This window comes from Seriola lalandi, unplaced genomic scaffold (genome assembly GCF_002814215.2).
Source record: "Seriola lalandi dorsalis isolate HSWRI2012SDOR001 ecotype SW California unplaced genomic scaffold, Sedor1 jcf7180002054482, whole genome shotgun sequence".
Classification (NCBI taxonomy): domain Eukaryota; kingdom Metazoa; phylum Chordata; class Actinopteri; order Carangiformes; family Carangidae; genus Seriola; species Seriola lalandi.
The window spans coordinates 348,274-363,410 of NW_019525035.1; the positions used below are offsets into that span (position 1 = coordinate 348,274).

At 41.2% G+C, this 15,137-nt stretch overlaps 2 protein-coding genes across 2 annotated transcripts in view; one reads left to right on the top strand and one right to left on the bottom strand.

Annotated features, from left to right (window-relative positions):
- The window catches only part of rab5b (RAB5B, member RAS oncogene family), a 9,534-nt gene extending 452 nt beyond the window's left edge, over positions 1-9,082 (top strand). Inside the window, exons 2-6 of the mRNA XM_023412526.2 lie at positions 1,251-1,548; positions 2,642-2,793; positions 3,046-3,168; positions 4,008-4,101; positions 5,761-9,082. Coding sequence (XP_023268294.1) covers positions 1,383-1,548; positions 2,642-2,793; positions 3,046-3,168; positions 4,008-4,101; positions 5,761-5,876 — 651 coding nt within the window. The 5' untranslated portion in view covers positions 1,251-1,382 and the 3' untranslated portion in view covers positions 5,877-9,082. The remainder of the gene's footprint in view (positions 1-1,250; positions 1,549-2,641; positions 2,794-3,045; positions 3,169-4,007; positions 4,102-5,760) is intronic.
- A 64-nt stretch (positions 9,083-9,146) lies between these two features.
- dbr1 (debranching RNA lariats 1) lies at positions 9,147-14,616 on the bottom strand. Its single transcript, XM_023412525.2, has 9 exons — positions 14,478-14,616; positions 13,426-13,640; positions 13,211-13,335; positions 13,042-13,122; positions 12,872-12,957; positions 12,559-12,783; positions 12,361-12,438; positions 12,124-12,269; positions 9,147-10,380 (listed from the first exon to the last, which is right to left on the bottom strand). The coding sequence occupies exons 2-9, from the start codon at positions 13,620-13,622 to the stop codon at positions 9,621-9,623; spliced, it is 1,698 nt and encodes a 565-aa protein (XP_023268293.1). The 5' UTR covers positions 13,623-13,640; positions 14,478-14,616; the 3' UTR covers positions 9,147-9,620.
- Between the last annotated feature and the right edge of the window lie 521 nt (positions 14,617-15,137).

Here is a 15,137-nt window from a genome sequence, read left to right on the forward strand (position 1 = left end):
AACTCTGTCCTCACTGCCGGGAATGGGGCATTATTTTCAGACTCTGATCACATCAGGCAGAGAAGTAAAGCTGTGCAGCTGCAATGCAAACGTGTATCCAGCTGTACATTGATATCATGTCACCCCCCCCCCCCCCCCTTCCTCTAAAAGAGGATTTTTGTTGCGTTGAGAAAGAGAGAGAAAAGTGACATTCAGGGGTCAACAGTTAGTTTTAGTTGTCTACATAGTTTAGGTCCCTGTATGTTGTCAGTGAGTTTATTTATCGAGAGAATAAAACAGATTTATAAAACAGTTTTATTATAGTATCTGGGGGCAGTTGTAATTTTTCCAGGTGCAGCAGTTTGTGTTGGTGTGAGTCTCACTTGGTAGAAATTAAAAACACAAATGGATGGAACTATTTACATAAGTAGTGACCAGTTTTATTCCTATTATTGAATATAAGTGCTGTTGTTATTAGGGCTGCCGCTGACAATTATTTTATTATTTTATATATTTCATTGATTAATCTACCAGTTATTTCCTTGACTAGTCAATAATTTGTTTTGTCTATATGTATAAAGGTCAGAAACTATAGTTTACCACAGCCCCAAGCAGCTTTATTTAAACGTGTAGTTTGATTCCATCCTCAGTCCCACAGCCAAAGATATTCAGTTTCAGTTTAGTGTCATAAACAATGAGGAAACGCATCAAAGCCTCAGTTTTTGGACCTGGAACCTGCAAATATTTGGTATTTGTATCTGAAAATGTCTGGAAACGACTGATTATAAAAATAGTTGCTTGTTCATTTTCCGTGAATCAGCTAATCAGGTAATTGTTGCAGCTGTCCTTGTTATTGCTGCCATAGAAAATCAGCGCACCATGACTGCTGCCTGTGATTATTTGATTATTGGGATTTATTTGGGGTAACAGAAGCCTGTTATTTACATTGTTACCTACAGAAGAAACATTATGCAAAAGATTTGATGATAAATTGTGAAAGAGAAAACTTCAGATTTTATTTGGGGGCAAATGTTTTTGTTGAAGGGCCAGATTTGGGCCACAGGCCACTGTTTACCCACCACTGATTGTGTCACGGTGCAGCTGCAATTCAAACTTGTGTGATGTGGATTCATGTCAGAACCCCCCCCCCCCGATAAAACCCTGATCTTCAGACGGTCTGGATCCACTGAGAAGAGGCTTTTGTTGCCTTTAGAAGGAGTGAAATGATGTAATCATGCACCAAAATAAAAACCTTTCACTTCCTCATGCAGATCAAACACGGAGAGAAGAGAGGTCAAGACGTCGTCAGCGAGTCCCGACTGCTGTCTGTTTTGGAGGACAGTGACTGACATCCCCCGGGAGGAGGCCCACCAGCCCCCCTGCCGTCTCCTACGCGGGCCGGTATGAGCTCCAGAGGGAGTGGAGGCCGCACCAACGGCACGCTGCCGCAGACCAAGATCTGCCAGTTCAAGCTGGTGCTGCTGGGCGACATGGCCGTGGGCAAGTCCAGCCTGGTGCTGCGCTTCGTCAAGGGACAGTTTGACGAGTTCCAGGAGACGACCATAGGAGGTGAGGAGAGCGGGGGGGTCAGAGGGCAACAAGGCTGTATGGTTCAAATGTTAAACAGGTAGAAATACAACAGTGTAGAGATGTTATGATACAAGTTCAGAACTTCATCTATACATGAATTCTGTGTAGAGCTGCAATCATTGATCAGCAAGTATTAGAGTTCATTTATAAGAGAAAATATCTCATGGTGGTTCCAGCGTTTGTCACACGACATCTTCGGGTTTTGGACTTGGAAAAAATCGATTAATAGAGAAAGTAATTGACAGATTAATTAGTAATGAAAGTAATAATTAGTTGAGGATTAATGATTTAATGTTGCAGCTGGTAAAGATGAAGCTAATTTAAACTACTTAAATACTGCGAGAGTCTTTATTTATCTTTATTTAATTAAGGCGGTCTCATTGAGATTAAAATCTCTTTTCCGAGAGACCTGGGAACAAGAAGCAGTGACAAGACACAATCAACAACAAAGAAAACAGAGCTGCACAATACAAGAAACTAAGAAACGAAGAATTAACAGAAACATTTACAACAGCCATAAATACATCAAATAATAAAGATTTAAACTCTCCAAGGGAAATGTAAAACTCTATTTAAATGATGCACAGAACCTGAAACCAGTTCTGCCAATATTAGTGCGAATAGAGGGATGTCGAGGGTTAAGTGAGTAGATATCTTGATCTATAATATTATATTATGAATATAAAGGTATTAGCTGATTGTATTTTGTTTTAATGAAGCTGTCAGATAAATGTGGTATTTGTAGAAGTGACCTCAGTCCTGTACTTCAGGCTGCTCACTGACACTCTGAATAATGATCTCCAGTCCTGACCAACGCTTTGTATCATGATGCCTTTATGTTCCTGTGCGATCTGCAAGCTCCATAACGTCCAATACAGTGAGTCTCGAGTACAACGTTAAACAAAAAACAGCCGAGGAGTTGTGTTCTTTACCTCACACCCCCCCCTGGTGCTCGGAGAGATATATCACACCTGTACAGCACCTGTCTTTGTATCCACTGCAACAAGGTGAGTGATGGTGTGTGTTGTTAAAACCACCTGTTGACCCGTCACCCGTCTGTCTTCATGTCCAGCTGCGTTCCTGGCCCAGTCCGTGTGTCTAGATGACACCACGGTGAAGTTTGAGATCTGGGACACTGCAGGTCAAGAGCGATACCACAGCCTGGCCCCCATGTACTACAGAGGAGCTCAGGCCGCCATCGTGGTCTTTGACATCACCAAGCCGGTACGGTGTGAACAGATGTTTATGTAGTTATTATAGACATCATCCTAATTATTATTAATATTAATATAATACCAGTAAACTTCACGGCTCTACAGCAGCTCAGGAGCTGAACAGTTTGTGCCGTCACTGATATAATAATAAATTCCTACAATATATGATATGTTTTATTCATGCGCAGCAGCCATGACCTCCGCCTGGTATTTACACACACGTGTTGGTGCTTCATCTGACCTTGGTGCTGTGTTTGTGCAGGAGACCTTTGAGAGAGCCAAGGCCTGGGTGAAGGAGCTGCAGAGGCAGGCCAGTCCGAACATTGTGATCGCTCTGGCCGGGAACAAAGCCGACCTGGCTGAGAAGAGACTAGTAGAGTATGAGGTAAGATACTCCAGTCCACCAGCTCCTCATGGGCGACAGCCTAAACTAAATCATAATGCGTGACCTTTATCAACTCAATCACTGCTGACAGGTTACATATTAATAAGTTAGTTAAGGTGAGCTTGGGAGTCTGTGGTGCGAGCTCTACCAGGTGAGCCACCGGGGAACAACAGTTTCATATGATTTGATTTGTTAGCTCTGAGTGTTGCGCCGCGGCCTCCAGGTCATATTCTCCTGACGTAAAGGAACATGTTTGTTCGGTACAAGAAACAAAAAAACTCACATTTTTCAGTGAAAATAAAATGAAAAAAAACGATCATTCCAACTGATATCGCAGCATCTGCCAAAATATTCGCAATTTCTTTTGCATATCGTGCAGCTCTAATCACACTCGGTATTATTAATGGGACTGTGGTTGCTATAGTAACCACAGTAGTGTGTAAGCCTGGCAGAGAGTGTTGCTGGAGGACCTCGTTAATGCAGTTTGCCTTTATTGAGACTGTGGTGGAGCAGCTGCAGGTGATTAAGAGCATTTATTCTGGATGAATTATGACTCTGTGGCTAACTGCGCTGGTGGAAATCAGGCTCATGCTTTACCATATCTTTACCTTTTCTTTCTAATTGGCTGCATTCAAGTCCTGTTGGAAAAAGTCCTCATGAGTCAGCTGCCGACTGATGGTGTTGCGTTCAAGTGTCATAAAATCTCAAACACCAAACATTTGCCCAGTGTCTGTAAATAAGAAACGTTTTTAGGTCTTTTCAGCTTCTGGTCGTTTTCAGTGTTTGTACCTTCTCTGCCGATGTCATGCCTGTGTTTGTCTGTGTGCTGCTTGCTACAGGAAGCCCAGACGTATGCTGAAGACACCGGCCTGCTCTTTATGGAGACCTCAGCCAAGACAGCCATGAACGTCAACGAGCTCTTCCTGGCCATTGGTGAGTGTCTCCTTCATTCACATTTGAACAGGAAATTAAGACTTTTACTTCAGAAGAGAATCAGATTTAGGCCGCGGGAGTCGTTACTGATGATGATGTTTGTCCGTCAGCAACTCGCTCAATGACTTAAATGACATTTGGTGGGAAGTTAAGCTTTGAAAAAGTGATTATATTTCTGATCCAGATCCAAGAATAAAAGAATGAACATTGTTAGATATGAGAAAAGGAGGCAGGTAGATGCAGATTTAGGTGTGGATTCAGGATTTATTCGAAAGACACATTTTTTTAAACTAACATTATTTTCTAATGAATTCCTACATTTATCTGAATGAAAGTCTGGTACAGGTATCCATGACGATCTATCACTGTGTGTCTCGGCGAGGATCTAGATTTAAATGTGGATCAAAAATGATGTTTTTTTTGCACATTATGTCCATAAGAAGGCAAACTAATACCAGAGACATTACTTTTTGTATAGGTTCTCATTTGGGTGCATATTCAGAGGGTGCTAGTGCTGCAATGCTAGGCTAGGCTAACTGTAGCTTACATAGCTTGCATACAATTTTATCTTGAGGTTCCACAATTTTTCCATCTACTGACCAACATAAGTATTTCCAAATGGAGTCATTTTTGCTCAGAGACATCTCACCGTCTCTGCAGCTGAGTTTGGGTTGTGAACTCTCTGCGTCATCACCACACGCTTGTTGCTGAATTATCTGCTTGTTTCAGTTTGACCTATATATAATGTGTCAATCTGTGAAAGTGACGTTGTGTGACTCTTGTCCGTCATGGCGTGCGTTCAGCGCAGCAGCACATGACAAGTCATGAGGCAGGCAGCTGTTTTGTTCAGTTTAATGTTCATTTTCATATTCTAACATCTGTTTTTTTTTTTAAATAATTAAGTTATACAATTGAATTTCGAATATTGATTTTCAGCTTTAATGTGAATACAGAACAGAATTTATATATTTAATATAAGATATGAGACTTCAGACTTTTATGCCACAAAGACTATTTAAAATATAATTTGATACCTGTTTCACCATAGAACCATCAATAATATGAAAGTATGATGGAAAACCAGTAGAGATAACATGAACTACCAATATTTATTATTGTGTCACATCTCTTGCAGTATATGATAATTCATTCCTAATGGTAGAATTAATTGATTAATGCAACTGGAACCTGATGAGCAGCAGAGAAAAGATGGATGAAAATGAAAAAATATTGATTTTTCTTAGAGTTGTAATGATTAATAAGTTAATTGATTAATCCATCAAAAGAAAAATAATCTGCAAAAATTTTGATAATTAGAACAATTATTTTGTTTAATTTTTTAAAGCAAATATGCCATTTACAGTTTATAGAAACAAAATGTACAGATTTTTGTCACATACAACAGTACATGACAAAACTTTTGAGTTTTAGACTGAAGGATAAAACAAGAAGCAGGTTAGAGAAAATAAATAAAGTAAAAGAATTAAATTTAAGACCGTTTTTTAATACCTTCTAATGCCTTCGTTTAAGACTTTTTGAACATTTATTTTCTCCAGAATTAAACATAATAAAAATTACTTTATATTTAGAAAGTAAAGTCTGTTAATTTTGATAAAACTCATCATTCACTTTCTTTTTTTTTGTATTTTGTTACTACAGCAAAAAAGATGCCAAAAACAGACACCCAGAACCCGACACACGCAGCGCGACATCGGGGAGTCAACCTCCAGGACCCAGACGCCCACTCTACCCGAGCCTGCTGCGGTGGGAACTAGACCTCCACCACTCCCACCAGTATTCCACCATCAACACCACCACAGCCCTTCGACCATCCTGTCTCCTTCAACCAACTTACAGGGGTGGGCCTGATGCGGGGGAAACCCGGCATCTACTCACCCACTCCCCCTCCATTCATCCTCCTGTCCGAGCAGACAGAAATTCGAAAGGAGAGAATAAGAGGAAAGTAAAAGAGAAAGCAGAGGTGGAGGGAGAAGACACAGAGGGTCACGTCTGTGTCTCTCGACAAACGACTGAGATTCTGCATTTGGGGAAAGTACAAGGGGAGGTGTAGCGAAGACTGAGACGGAGAGAGGAGCAAAATACAGAATGTGGAAGACAGTGGCAAGCCTGTTGTAGTATTTAGCACTAATTGTGATTTTTCTTTCGTTTTCACTCTGCCTTGCAACGTTTCAATCACAGCCCTGTTTGATTGTGTAAAAAAGGAAAATGCACAAACTGAGCAGCACATGCTGGCGAGTGGCCAAGACAGGAAGGGGGGGGTGGGAGGAAAAAAAGAAAAAGAAAAAGACAAGGCATAAAATAAAGAAGCCAGTTAGGCTGTAGCTGCTTTCTTCTTCTTCTCCTTGTCAGAGCTTGCGCCCGCTTGCCTTGTCTCCTCCTGGTCCTGAATCGATCAAAATCCCGCTGTGAATAACGCCACGTCGTACCCCTGGAATGAAGTGAACCCATGATTCGTAACCCCCTCCTCTCTGTCCTGCCCGACTTTCCCCCGGTGTCAGCTGCACCATCCAGGCCCACATCACATTAAGACCCACGGCACAGTTTTGTCCAGCATACGTCGTACGTATTTATTATCCAGTGTTTTAACTTATCTTGACTGCTGGTAGTGATGCTCCAGTGTCTCTGAGGCACCCAACCCACTCACTCTCCTTTCTGTCCGGATAGAAACTCATGAGGCAAACGATTAAACTTAACTAAAGTTGTGATTTAATGAGGTTCTTTGAAGACACATCTGGCCCAGCAGACTGGCTTGTTTCAGAAAAGATTTGGCTCGGTTTTCGGTGGCTTGCTTGAGTGCTCATAAGGAAATATGATTAGCATCGCAGGCTGTAGCTCTTTACAGCAACAATATAGACTTGATAGTGAGTGTTTGAAGCCACAGGACTTTAATAATGCTATGTATGAGCAGGAAAACGTTAGCTGTAACTAATTGCATGTCTGTAGCAGAGAAAGCACTCCTCAAACCCAAAGAAAGTAGTGATGCATCAAATACTTACTGAGCACCTGTTTTTAATAGAGAGCTTAATCTAATTTTTCATTTATTCCAGTGAGTGACAGCCCATGTGCGTCTCTGCCCAGATTAAAATATTGGCATCAGATAAATAAAATACTGGGGGCCTAGAAGAATCCTTAAGGGTGGAATGAAAGGCAGGAAAATATAAGACCTGCGACAAACCTGTACCCAGAAAACCTGCCCGTCTTGTGTTTCACGTGTTCCTCGTCTGTCCCTTGTCCTGAGGCTAAGCTGTCGGTGAACATGAAATCATAGTGATCTTAAATGGGTTAACTGATTAATACGATGCTCTTAAAACAGAGTTGCGTGCTTGGTTGCTGTCCAGAGCTGCTTGGCTGAAGAAAATGAGGAAGGAATTGATGAAAGAAAAAAAACAAAAAAAAAAAAGGACAAAACAAAACAAAACTAAAACAAACAAAAAACAGAAGTGCCTATTCCCAGTTTTCTTTCTCTGTGAGTCATGTTTGAGGCTTTCTTTAACTGTGTGCTTTGTAGGCAAAGTGCAGGAAAACCACCTCTGACATCAGCTTGTACCATGAACTAATAACTCGGCACCCTGTCGTTAGGCTATACTGTATTGGCTCTTTGTATGGATGTAGAGAGATCTTGTTGAATACACTGTATGTTATATATTATTGTCTTAATTTTACTGAAAGTGGATGTTGAATTTAGCAGAGCACACTTGTGAACCTGGAGTGGATCGTTTAAAAAAAAAAAAGAAAAAAAAAGGGGTCTAATCGATGTTATAAATCTGTTTGATTTAAACAAATATTGGTGTTCAGGAAAATCTTTTTGTTCTGCTTTAATTTCACAACCACGGATATTAAAGTGAGAGTTTGGGTTATTTGACGTGGGGGGGTCGTGTGAGGTACTTATAGTCAGGGTATTACCCGCAGTAGATTCAGATCAGTGCGCTGCCAGTTGATAGAAGCACTTAACAGAAGCTGAATGATGTTTTAACCACTTTTAAAAAATTCCCAGGAAAAACCCTAAAATCTGTTTAAGTGTACGCTTTATTTAGAAAATTTTCACCGCTTTATCTTGCCGTCAAACAGCACTTTCCTTTGGAACTACATTTTCTCAACTGTTGACCTACCGTATTACTACGCACAAGCGCAACTACGGCGCTAAATGTACGCGGTAGTTCAACGGTTGAGAAAATGTAGTTCCAAAGGAAAGTGCTGTTTAACGGCAAGATAATGCGTTGAAAAATATTCCACATCAAGCGTACACTTTGTTCACCGCTTTATCTCGCCGTCAAACAGCCTCCTTTTTTGGAACTACATTTCCTCAACCGTTGAACTACCTCATTACCACGCACAGCTCTGAGTCAAACAGCGGTTCCGCGGACTAATAGAGTGTGCGCCGTAGTTGCGCTTGTGCGTAGGAATACGGTAATTCAACAGTTGAGAAAATATAGTTCCAAAGGAAAGGGTGGTTTGACGGCAAGATAAGGCGGCGAAAATATTCAAAATTAAGCGCAAACTTAAACTGATATTAGCTTCTTTTTTTCTCTACGGGAAGTGGTTAAAACTCTTTTTTTTTTGCGGATGACCGTCGCCAAAAAACTGAGCGCGCGCGCCGATCCGAATCTACTGCAGGTAACACACCGACTGTAGGTAACCGCCTCACACAACCCCATGTCAAATGACCCCAACTATCACTTTAAGGCATTTTGATAAAAACACGGTGAACTAATTAAGGGTCTCACAATTTGGCTAGCACACGGTATGACCCCACTGTATGAAGTAAAACGCCATTTTCAATAGATATTCAACAGATAAAATTAATTGCTCTATCAGCTCCATTATATACAATAAAGTGCATTCACTTCTTCATTCTTAGGTGATCACAACAAGTACGTTCAGTGTTCTGTGCAGGACTTGATTTACCCATCAGCACCTTCAGTGTGTACAGTGTTCAATAAAGCTGTGAATGGCACTTTGAGTGCAGGACGCTGATTGCTTTTCTTTCACTTGCCTTGTGCCTCAGATAAGTGAAACAAAAGACGTTAAAATAGCCACATTTTTATTAGTCCCTTTGAAGTGTTCTTGCGAAGTGGCTGTACAATGGTGTGTGATGGCATTTATTCATTTTTTAAAAAAGGATTATTTTTGATTTTCCAGCCTCTTTAATCATTTGCTATTGTCTTGAAGTTACATGTACAAAAAAATTAAACACAGAACTCAAAAAATCTGTTCTCTAAAATTTTCTTGGTTTGATTAAAATATATAAAAAAGGCGATCACATTTTAACAAAGAAAAAGTTTTCATGGCTGTAATTATCTTTCTGTAGAAACTAATGCTCCTTTGTCTTGTTCAGCCTGCTGTTAGGGTTTTCATTAACTCTGCCTTGTATAACTCATGTTGGAGGCTGTATAAAAAGCAGGTAGTAAATGCATAAATTAATGGCAAATTTTTTACAAATTAATATAAACTAATGGTATGGAATGATCCTCACCTTTTGCCTCATCTCACCCTGACCCCTAATCCTCACACTCCTCATCCTCCACCGCTGTGTAGATGACCTGGTTCCTGCGTTTGATTCTGGGAGTCGGGCCTCTGCTGCCCGGATCACTAGTCTCATCGCTGGTGCGTTTTAAGATGCGTGCAGCTGAGGCGTCCTCGTCCCCGCCCTCACAGAGTCCCTCCCTTTCTGCTCCCGGGTGGGAGCGATCTGCTGCTGCTGGGGTGGAGTGGGAGGGAGGCGGCAGGTTCATTAGGTGGGACAGGCGAGTGGGCGAGACATCAGATTTGGGCTCTGGAAGAACCATACGACTGGGGGTGTGGATTTCACCTACGGGGGCATCAGAGAGCTTCTCTCCCTTCACTTCTGACTCCTTTCCCTCCTCTCCATCTTCCTCCCACTCATCCTCTATGGTGATCTCATCAGGATTAAACGAACTCGACAATCCTGACGTGTCAGTCGGATACTCGCTGGGCTCATCCACGCTTCCCACACTATTCCCATCCTCATCATCATCCTCCTCCCCTCCAGTACTGCCCTGCACTGTCCTCAGCGCATCACCCCTCTGCCCCACCTGGGCGTAGATGTCTGTGAGACCTAACGTGGCGCAGAGCTCGGTCGTCTGAGGGTTGGTGCTACAGCTGGGGTTGGCGTGGGGCTGGGGCTTGCTGGGGTCGTAGGGTGTCACAGTCCGGCTGAAGTTGTCCGGGATGGCAAGTTCACCGCTGAGATCCTCCACCACCTGCATCATGGCTGCTTCTGAAGCTCTGAAGTCCCACCTGCATGAACAGAAACAGCTGTGTCATTATGTTTAGGTGAGTATGAGAGGGAATCATCAGAAACTAGTTAATTCACTCCACTATTTTCATCTTTTTCGATTCTGAACACTGTCCGTTTCCTGCCTGTTTTGTTTCAAGGTAGTAAACTGATTAAGAAGAAAAAGCTTTGTGCAGGTGCTGGCAACTGCAAGATGAACATAATCATAAAAAACTAAACCTAAAAATAATCTCTCTCTGGTGTTTTTGTAACTTGTTTCTTGCAGCTACATTGTTAAGATGAGATGGTCACACCTGTATTCTATTGCAAACTGTGTGTGCATGTTTAAGCCTTAGGCCCATTTCCACATTTTCATGATGTTGATGAAGAGCTGAGCCGAACGCGTTGCTCTCGTCGGTGTCAACAAAAGATCATTGACTATGTTTTTGTGGCAGTGTGCAGTCTCTCTCACTATCACTTCTGGTCAGTGCACAGAATATCTTTGGCTTTTTGAAATGTCAAATCAGACAAATTTTTTTTTACACCAAAACAATTATTAGCCAATTAATTTATCAAGAAAATAATCGGCAGATAATTCGTTAGTAACATCAGTCGTTAGTTGAATCCCTAGAATATAAAAATATGTCCCACCTCTCCAGGACAGTTCGGTGCATTGGCAACAGCATGATGTAAGTATCAGACTTCCTTCTATGGGGCAACAGATCACTCACTGCATGAAGTTTTACTGAAAATGTTCAAGCAGCTAAATTCTGCTTAAAGAGTTTTGCTGATTTATGAAAAACAGGTTCAGCTGGAATTATGAAGCGTGTCATTGAGGCTTTAGTCACAGTCACGGTTTTATCATCAGACCTTTTTACTCGACTGGAACAACATTTAAACTCACAAATGCCTGTTTAATATTTATGAGTGATGCTTATGGCTGTATTGTCCTGACTGCACTGGATCCACCTGTAATTTTACAGTTGTTTGCCAAACGTTGGACACCCCAGGGCAAGTTACTTATTATGTTGATTTTTGAAGTGAAAAGAAGTAAACACAAACCCTGCAGCAAGCAGACATTAAACGAGCCTCTCTTTAAAAGGGGTACTGTTAGTTCTTATTTCGTGAACTTAAACGTGGGGGTGGAAATATTCTGCTTTGGGGTTGTGAGGCAGATGGAGGGAAGAATGCATTCCTCTAGAAATCTGCAAATTTTGGATGCACATGTCCTGAAGTCAGGCAGCAAAGTGAAGCAGAAAAGAGGCTGGCTTCTAAAAAAGGACAGTGATTCAAAGGAGACCTCAAAATCCACCATGAACTACTTCAAGAAACAGAACATGAAGCTTTTGTAACGGGGCCCACAGTCCCCCTGCCCTGAACATCACTGAAAATCTGTGGGTAGATCTTAAATATGCTGTATGAGCAACAGACTAAAAATATCTCCCAACCTGAAGTGATCTGGAGGAAGAGTGGCTAAAAATTATTCTTAAATCAAGAATAGAAAGATTCTTAGCTGCTATAAAAAGCATTTGCAAGCTGTGATATCTGCCAAAGTACTGGCTGAGTAAGGTGCCCAAACTTTTGCCTATGACACAACTGAAACCTCGTGGTTTACTACTTAATTAGTAAAAAGTAACAGTGAATGTAAACAAACAGCTCATTTTAAGGAGTTGGATCTACTTCTTTTCACTTCAAAAATCAACAAAATGTGCAATCTGTCCAGACAAGGGTGAGCCACACATATGTATGTCTGATTCTCTGTGTACCGTTCATGGAGGCCATTATTCTCTGGAGGGTTCCAGGGGTGAGGGGTGGTCCTCTGTAGGCCGTTTGTGGCTTTCAGAATAGCAAGCCACTCCGGATCAAACTCAAGGCCCTCAGATGAACCCGGCCTCTCTGCAACATCCACAATCTGCAACACAAGTGTTTATGTCATTGCTGTCATCCCTACATCTTAAACTAGACTTGATCTCTGCGTATCTACCAACAAAACATCCTCTCACCTGTAAGAATTCCCTATAGGGCAAACATTTATCCAGAGACAGGAATTTGGTTACACGTGGGGCAGCATTACCTTTAGGCTAAAGACAAGAGAATTCACTGAGTTGGTGGAAAAACATTTGTATAGCAGACGGCTGGTACCTAGACTTATTAAAACTGTAAAATGTAAGCCTAAGAATGACATGAGCAGTTACTCTCACCGGATGCTGCATAACAGCAGCAAATTTCACATGAAGATGTGCAGAGAACCAGTAGCTGGGCTGAAGATGAGCCAGGAGCTCTTCAGCGGCAGGACTTCCCAGAGTGTTTGACTCCACTTCCTGACGCAGAAACTTCTTCTTTCGCAGCAATTCCCCTGTGCTCCCATAGTAGTAGATTCCACGAGGCCAGTCGTGGCTCATGAAAATGTCCATGGGCATCTGGATCTTATTGGAAATGAACATTTATGAATCAAAATACATTGTTTATATAGATAATTTTGAGCTGTGCGCAAGAGAACAAGCGGATATTTACCTGTTTTAATTTGAAAACCTCGATATTTCGGATGTGATATACGCTTCGAAGAGTATCAGGGTTGTATGGAGGGAACTCATGGTGACCTTAAAGAGCAAATATTCCTTGTAAGCGTAAACTGCATAGTGTGTATAATTTCAATCATTCATGCTGTAAAAAAAAAAACTCACCCTTTCTGTAGTCACGTGATTTGAAGATTCCAGATAAGCCACCAATTCTGATCCCTTTGTAGCGAATAACACCAGCATAACCTGAGGACATATGGTTAAAGTCAAGCCTGGAAATAACAGATAGGCAGACAGTCTGAATAATCACATTAATTTATCTGTGTGTCCCTACCCAGATAATAAATGTTGGGTGCCACCCAGCCCCCATAAGGAAGCTCCTGCATGTGGTTGGAAGCCTCGTGGTTCCCTCCAATGAAGATGGTGAGGACTGGAGCCTTCTTCTCTCCAGAATAATATCTGCAACAGACAGTGAAGTTACAAGTTTTAAATGCTCTCACTCATATCTTGCACTTTTTGAAATATAACAAAAATAATCAAAGAACTGACTTGTAGAAGGTCTGCATCGTTCTGTACTTGGCTGGCACTGCCATGCACTTCATGTCTCCCTCATTTCGCACTGCCTGGAAGTCGCCACAGCAAAGCAGCAGGTCCACTTTCACCCCTTCCTTCTTCTCCAAGTAGCCGATGGTCTCGTAGATCCTGTCCAGTTCTCCATGGCAACAGCCCTCCACTGCAATCTTCATGCTGCACAGGCGAGTAAGCTGCAGGTTCCCAGAGAAAAATCACATTCACAGTGAGGGTTGGTTTGTACTCTGAGATGTTGAGACCTGTTTGTTGTCTTTTGTTGATCAGGAAGGGAACAAGCAAAATTCAAAACACTGGTGATGACATTATTTTCACTAAAAAGGTATCAGTCATGTTAGGCAGAGCTGCAAAATTCAATCAGTCAATTAGTCAATTAATCCATTAGTAAATCAGCAGAATATTACTCTGCAACTACTTTGATTGTTTGTTATTTCTTAAACTAAAAATGCCAAATATTTGCTTAGTCCACCTTTTTAAACGTGAAGATTTTGAGAATCTGGGAATCTGTGGTGGACATTTTGGCCATATTCTGACATTTTATAAACCAAGCAAGTGATCGACTAATCGATAAAATGCTGATAGGTTCATCGAACGCGAAAACACTCCTTAGTTGCAGCCCTAGAGTGAAGAAGAGCCTCTGTGGCAGATTACAGAGAATCGAGAGCCACGGGAACATAAGCTAACCTGGATACCACTTTAAACACATCAAATATTCAGCGATGCTTTGAAAACTTGCTCAACAGAGTGACAAAATTTTAACCATCTGACACATGGGAGTCCTGCTACATGCCCGTCAACAAGGCCTCTGCGATATGTAAGTCTACTCCGTGTAGTTAGCTTCAGGTACAACTTATTACTAGCAACTTAATTGGTATAAAATCAACAGCAACAAAACAGAACAAGCAATAGCAAGCTATGCTAATATAATGGACCATAAGGTTACACCGTGTTGAGATGACCCGCGAACAAAAAACCTCTCACGAGCACAACAGGCTGACAAACCGCGCACTTACGGTAACGACTGAAGACCTGAAGAGTGTGTGTCCGGTTTTCAAGCGCCGTAAACTTACAAAATATTTCTGAAAATCATGTTTATGTTGCAGGTTCGCACAGGCACGAGAGAATGAATTTTCCCACCTCGCATCTATCACTAACGGCGCATGCGCGGAACGTCACCAACTTAAGCAAAAGGAGTGTGATCACCGACAGTAGATTCAACAAAAAACAAAATTAAACGAATGTTAATTCGTAATAAAAGTGAGTCGTTTTACGATTGTTTTCTTTTCCCAAATCTGTTAATTGAGTTTTTAATTATTTATTTTTGTTTTGTTTTGTGAACATCGATATCAAAGAACTAAGCACAACACTGGTCTACAAAATCGGTATGAATAATAGTGACAGAAATACATAATGTATAATGGAAAAGCATATCAACAGCACATGTTCTTATATGCTATTTTTTTATATATATAAATAAAAGCAAAGTACAAAAGGGGGGGGGTCCATAATTAGTTGAGGAGAATTGTTTTGTAGTATTGAAGCCACTGTGGAAATGGAAAAAAATAAATATAGAATCCATATATCCACATAGTATTCAAGAGTAAACCACTCCAGGGTGGTTTGTCATTGATCCATGTTATAAAAACATTTTCGTTTTACTTTTATTTTCGTAT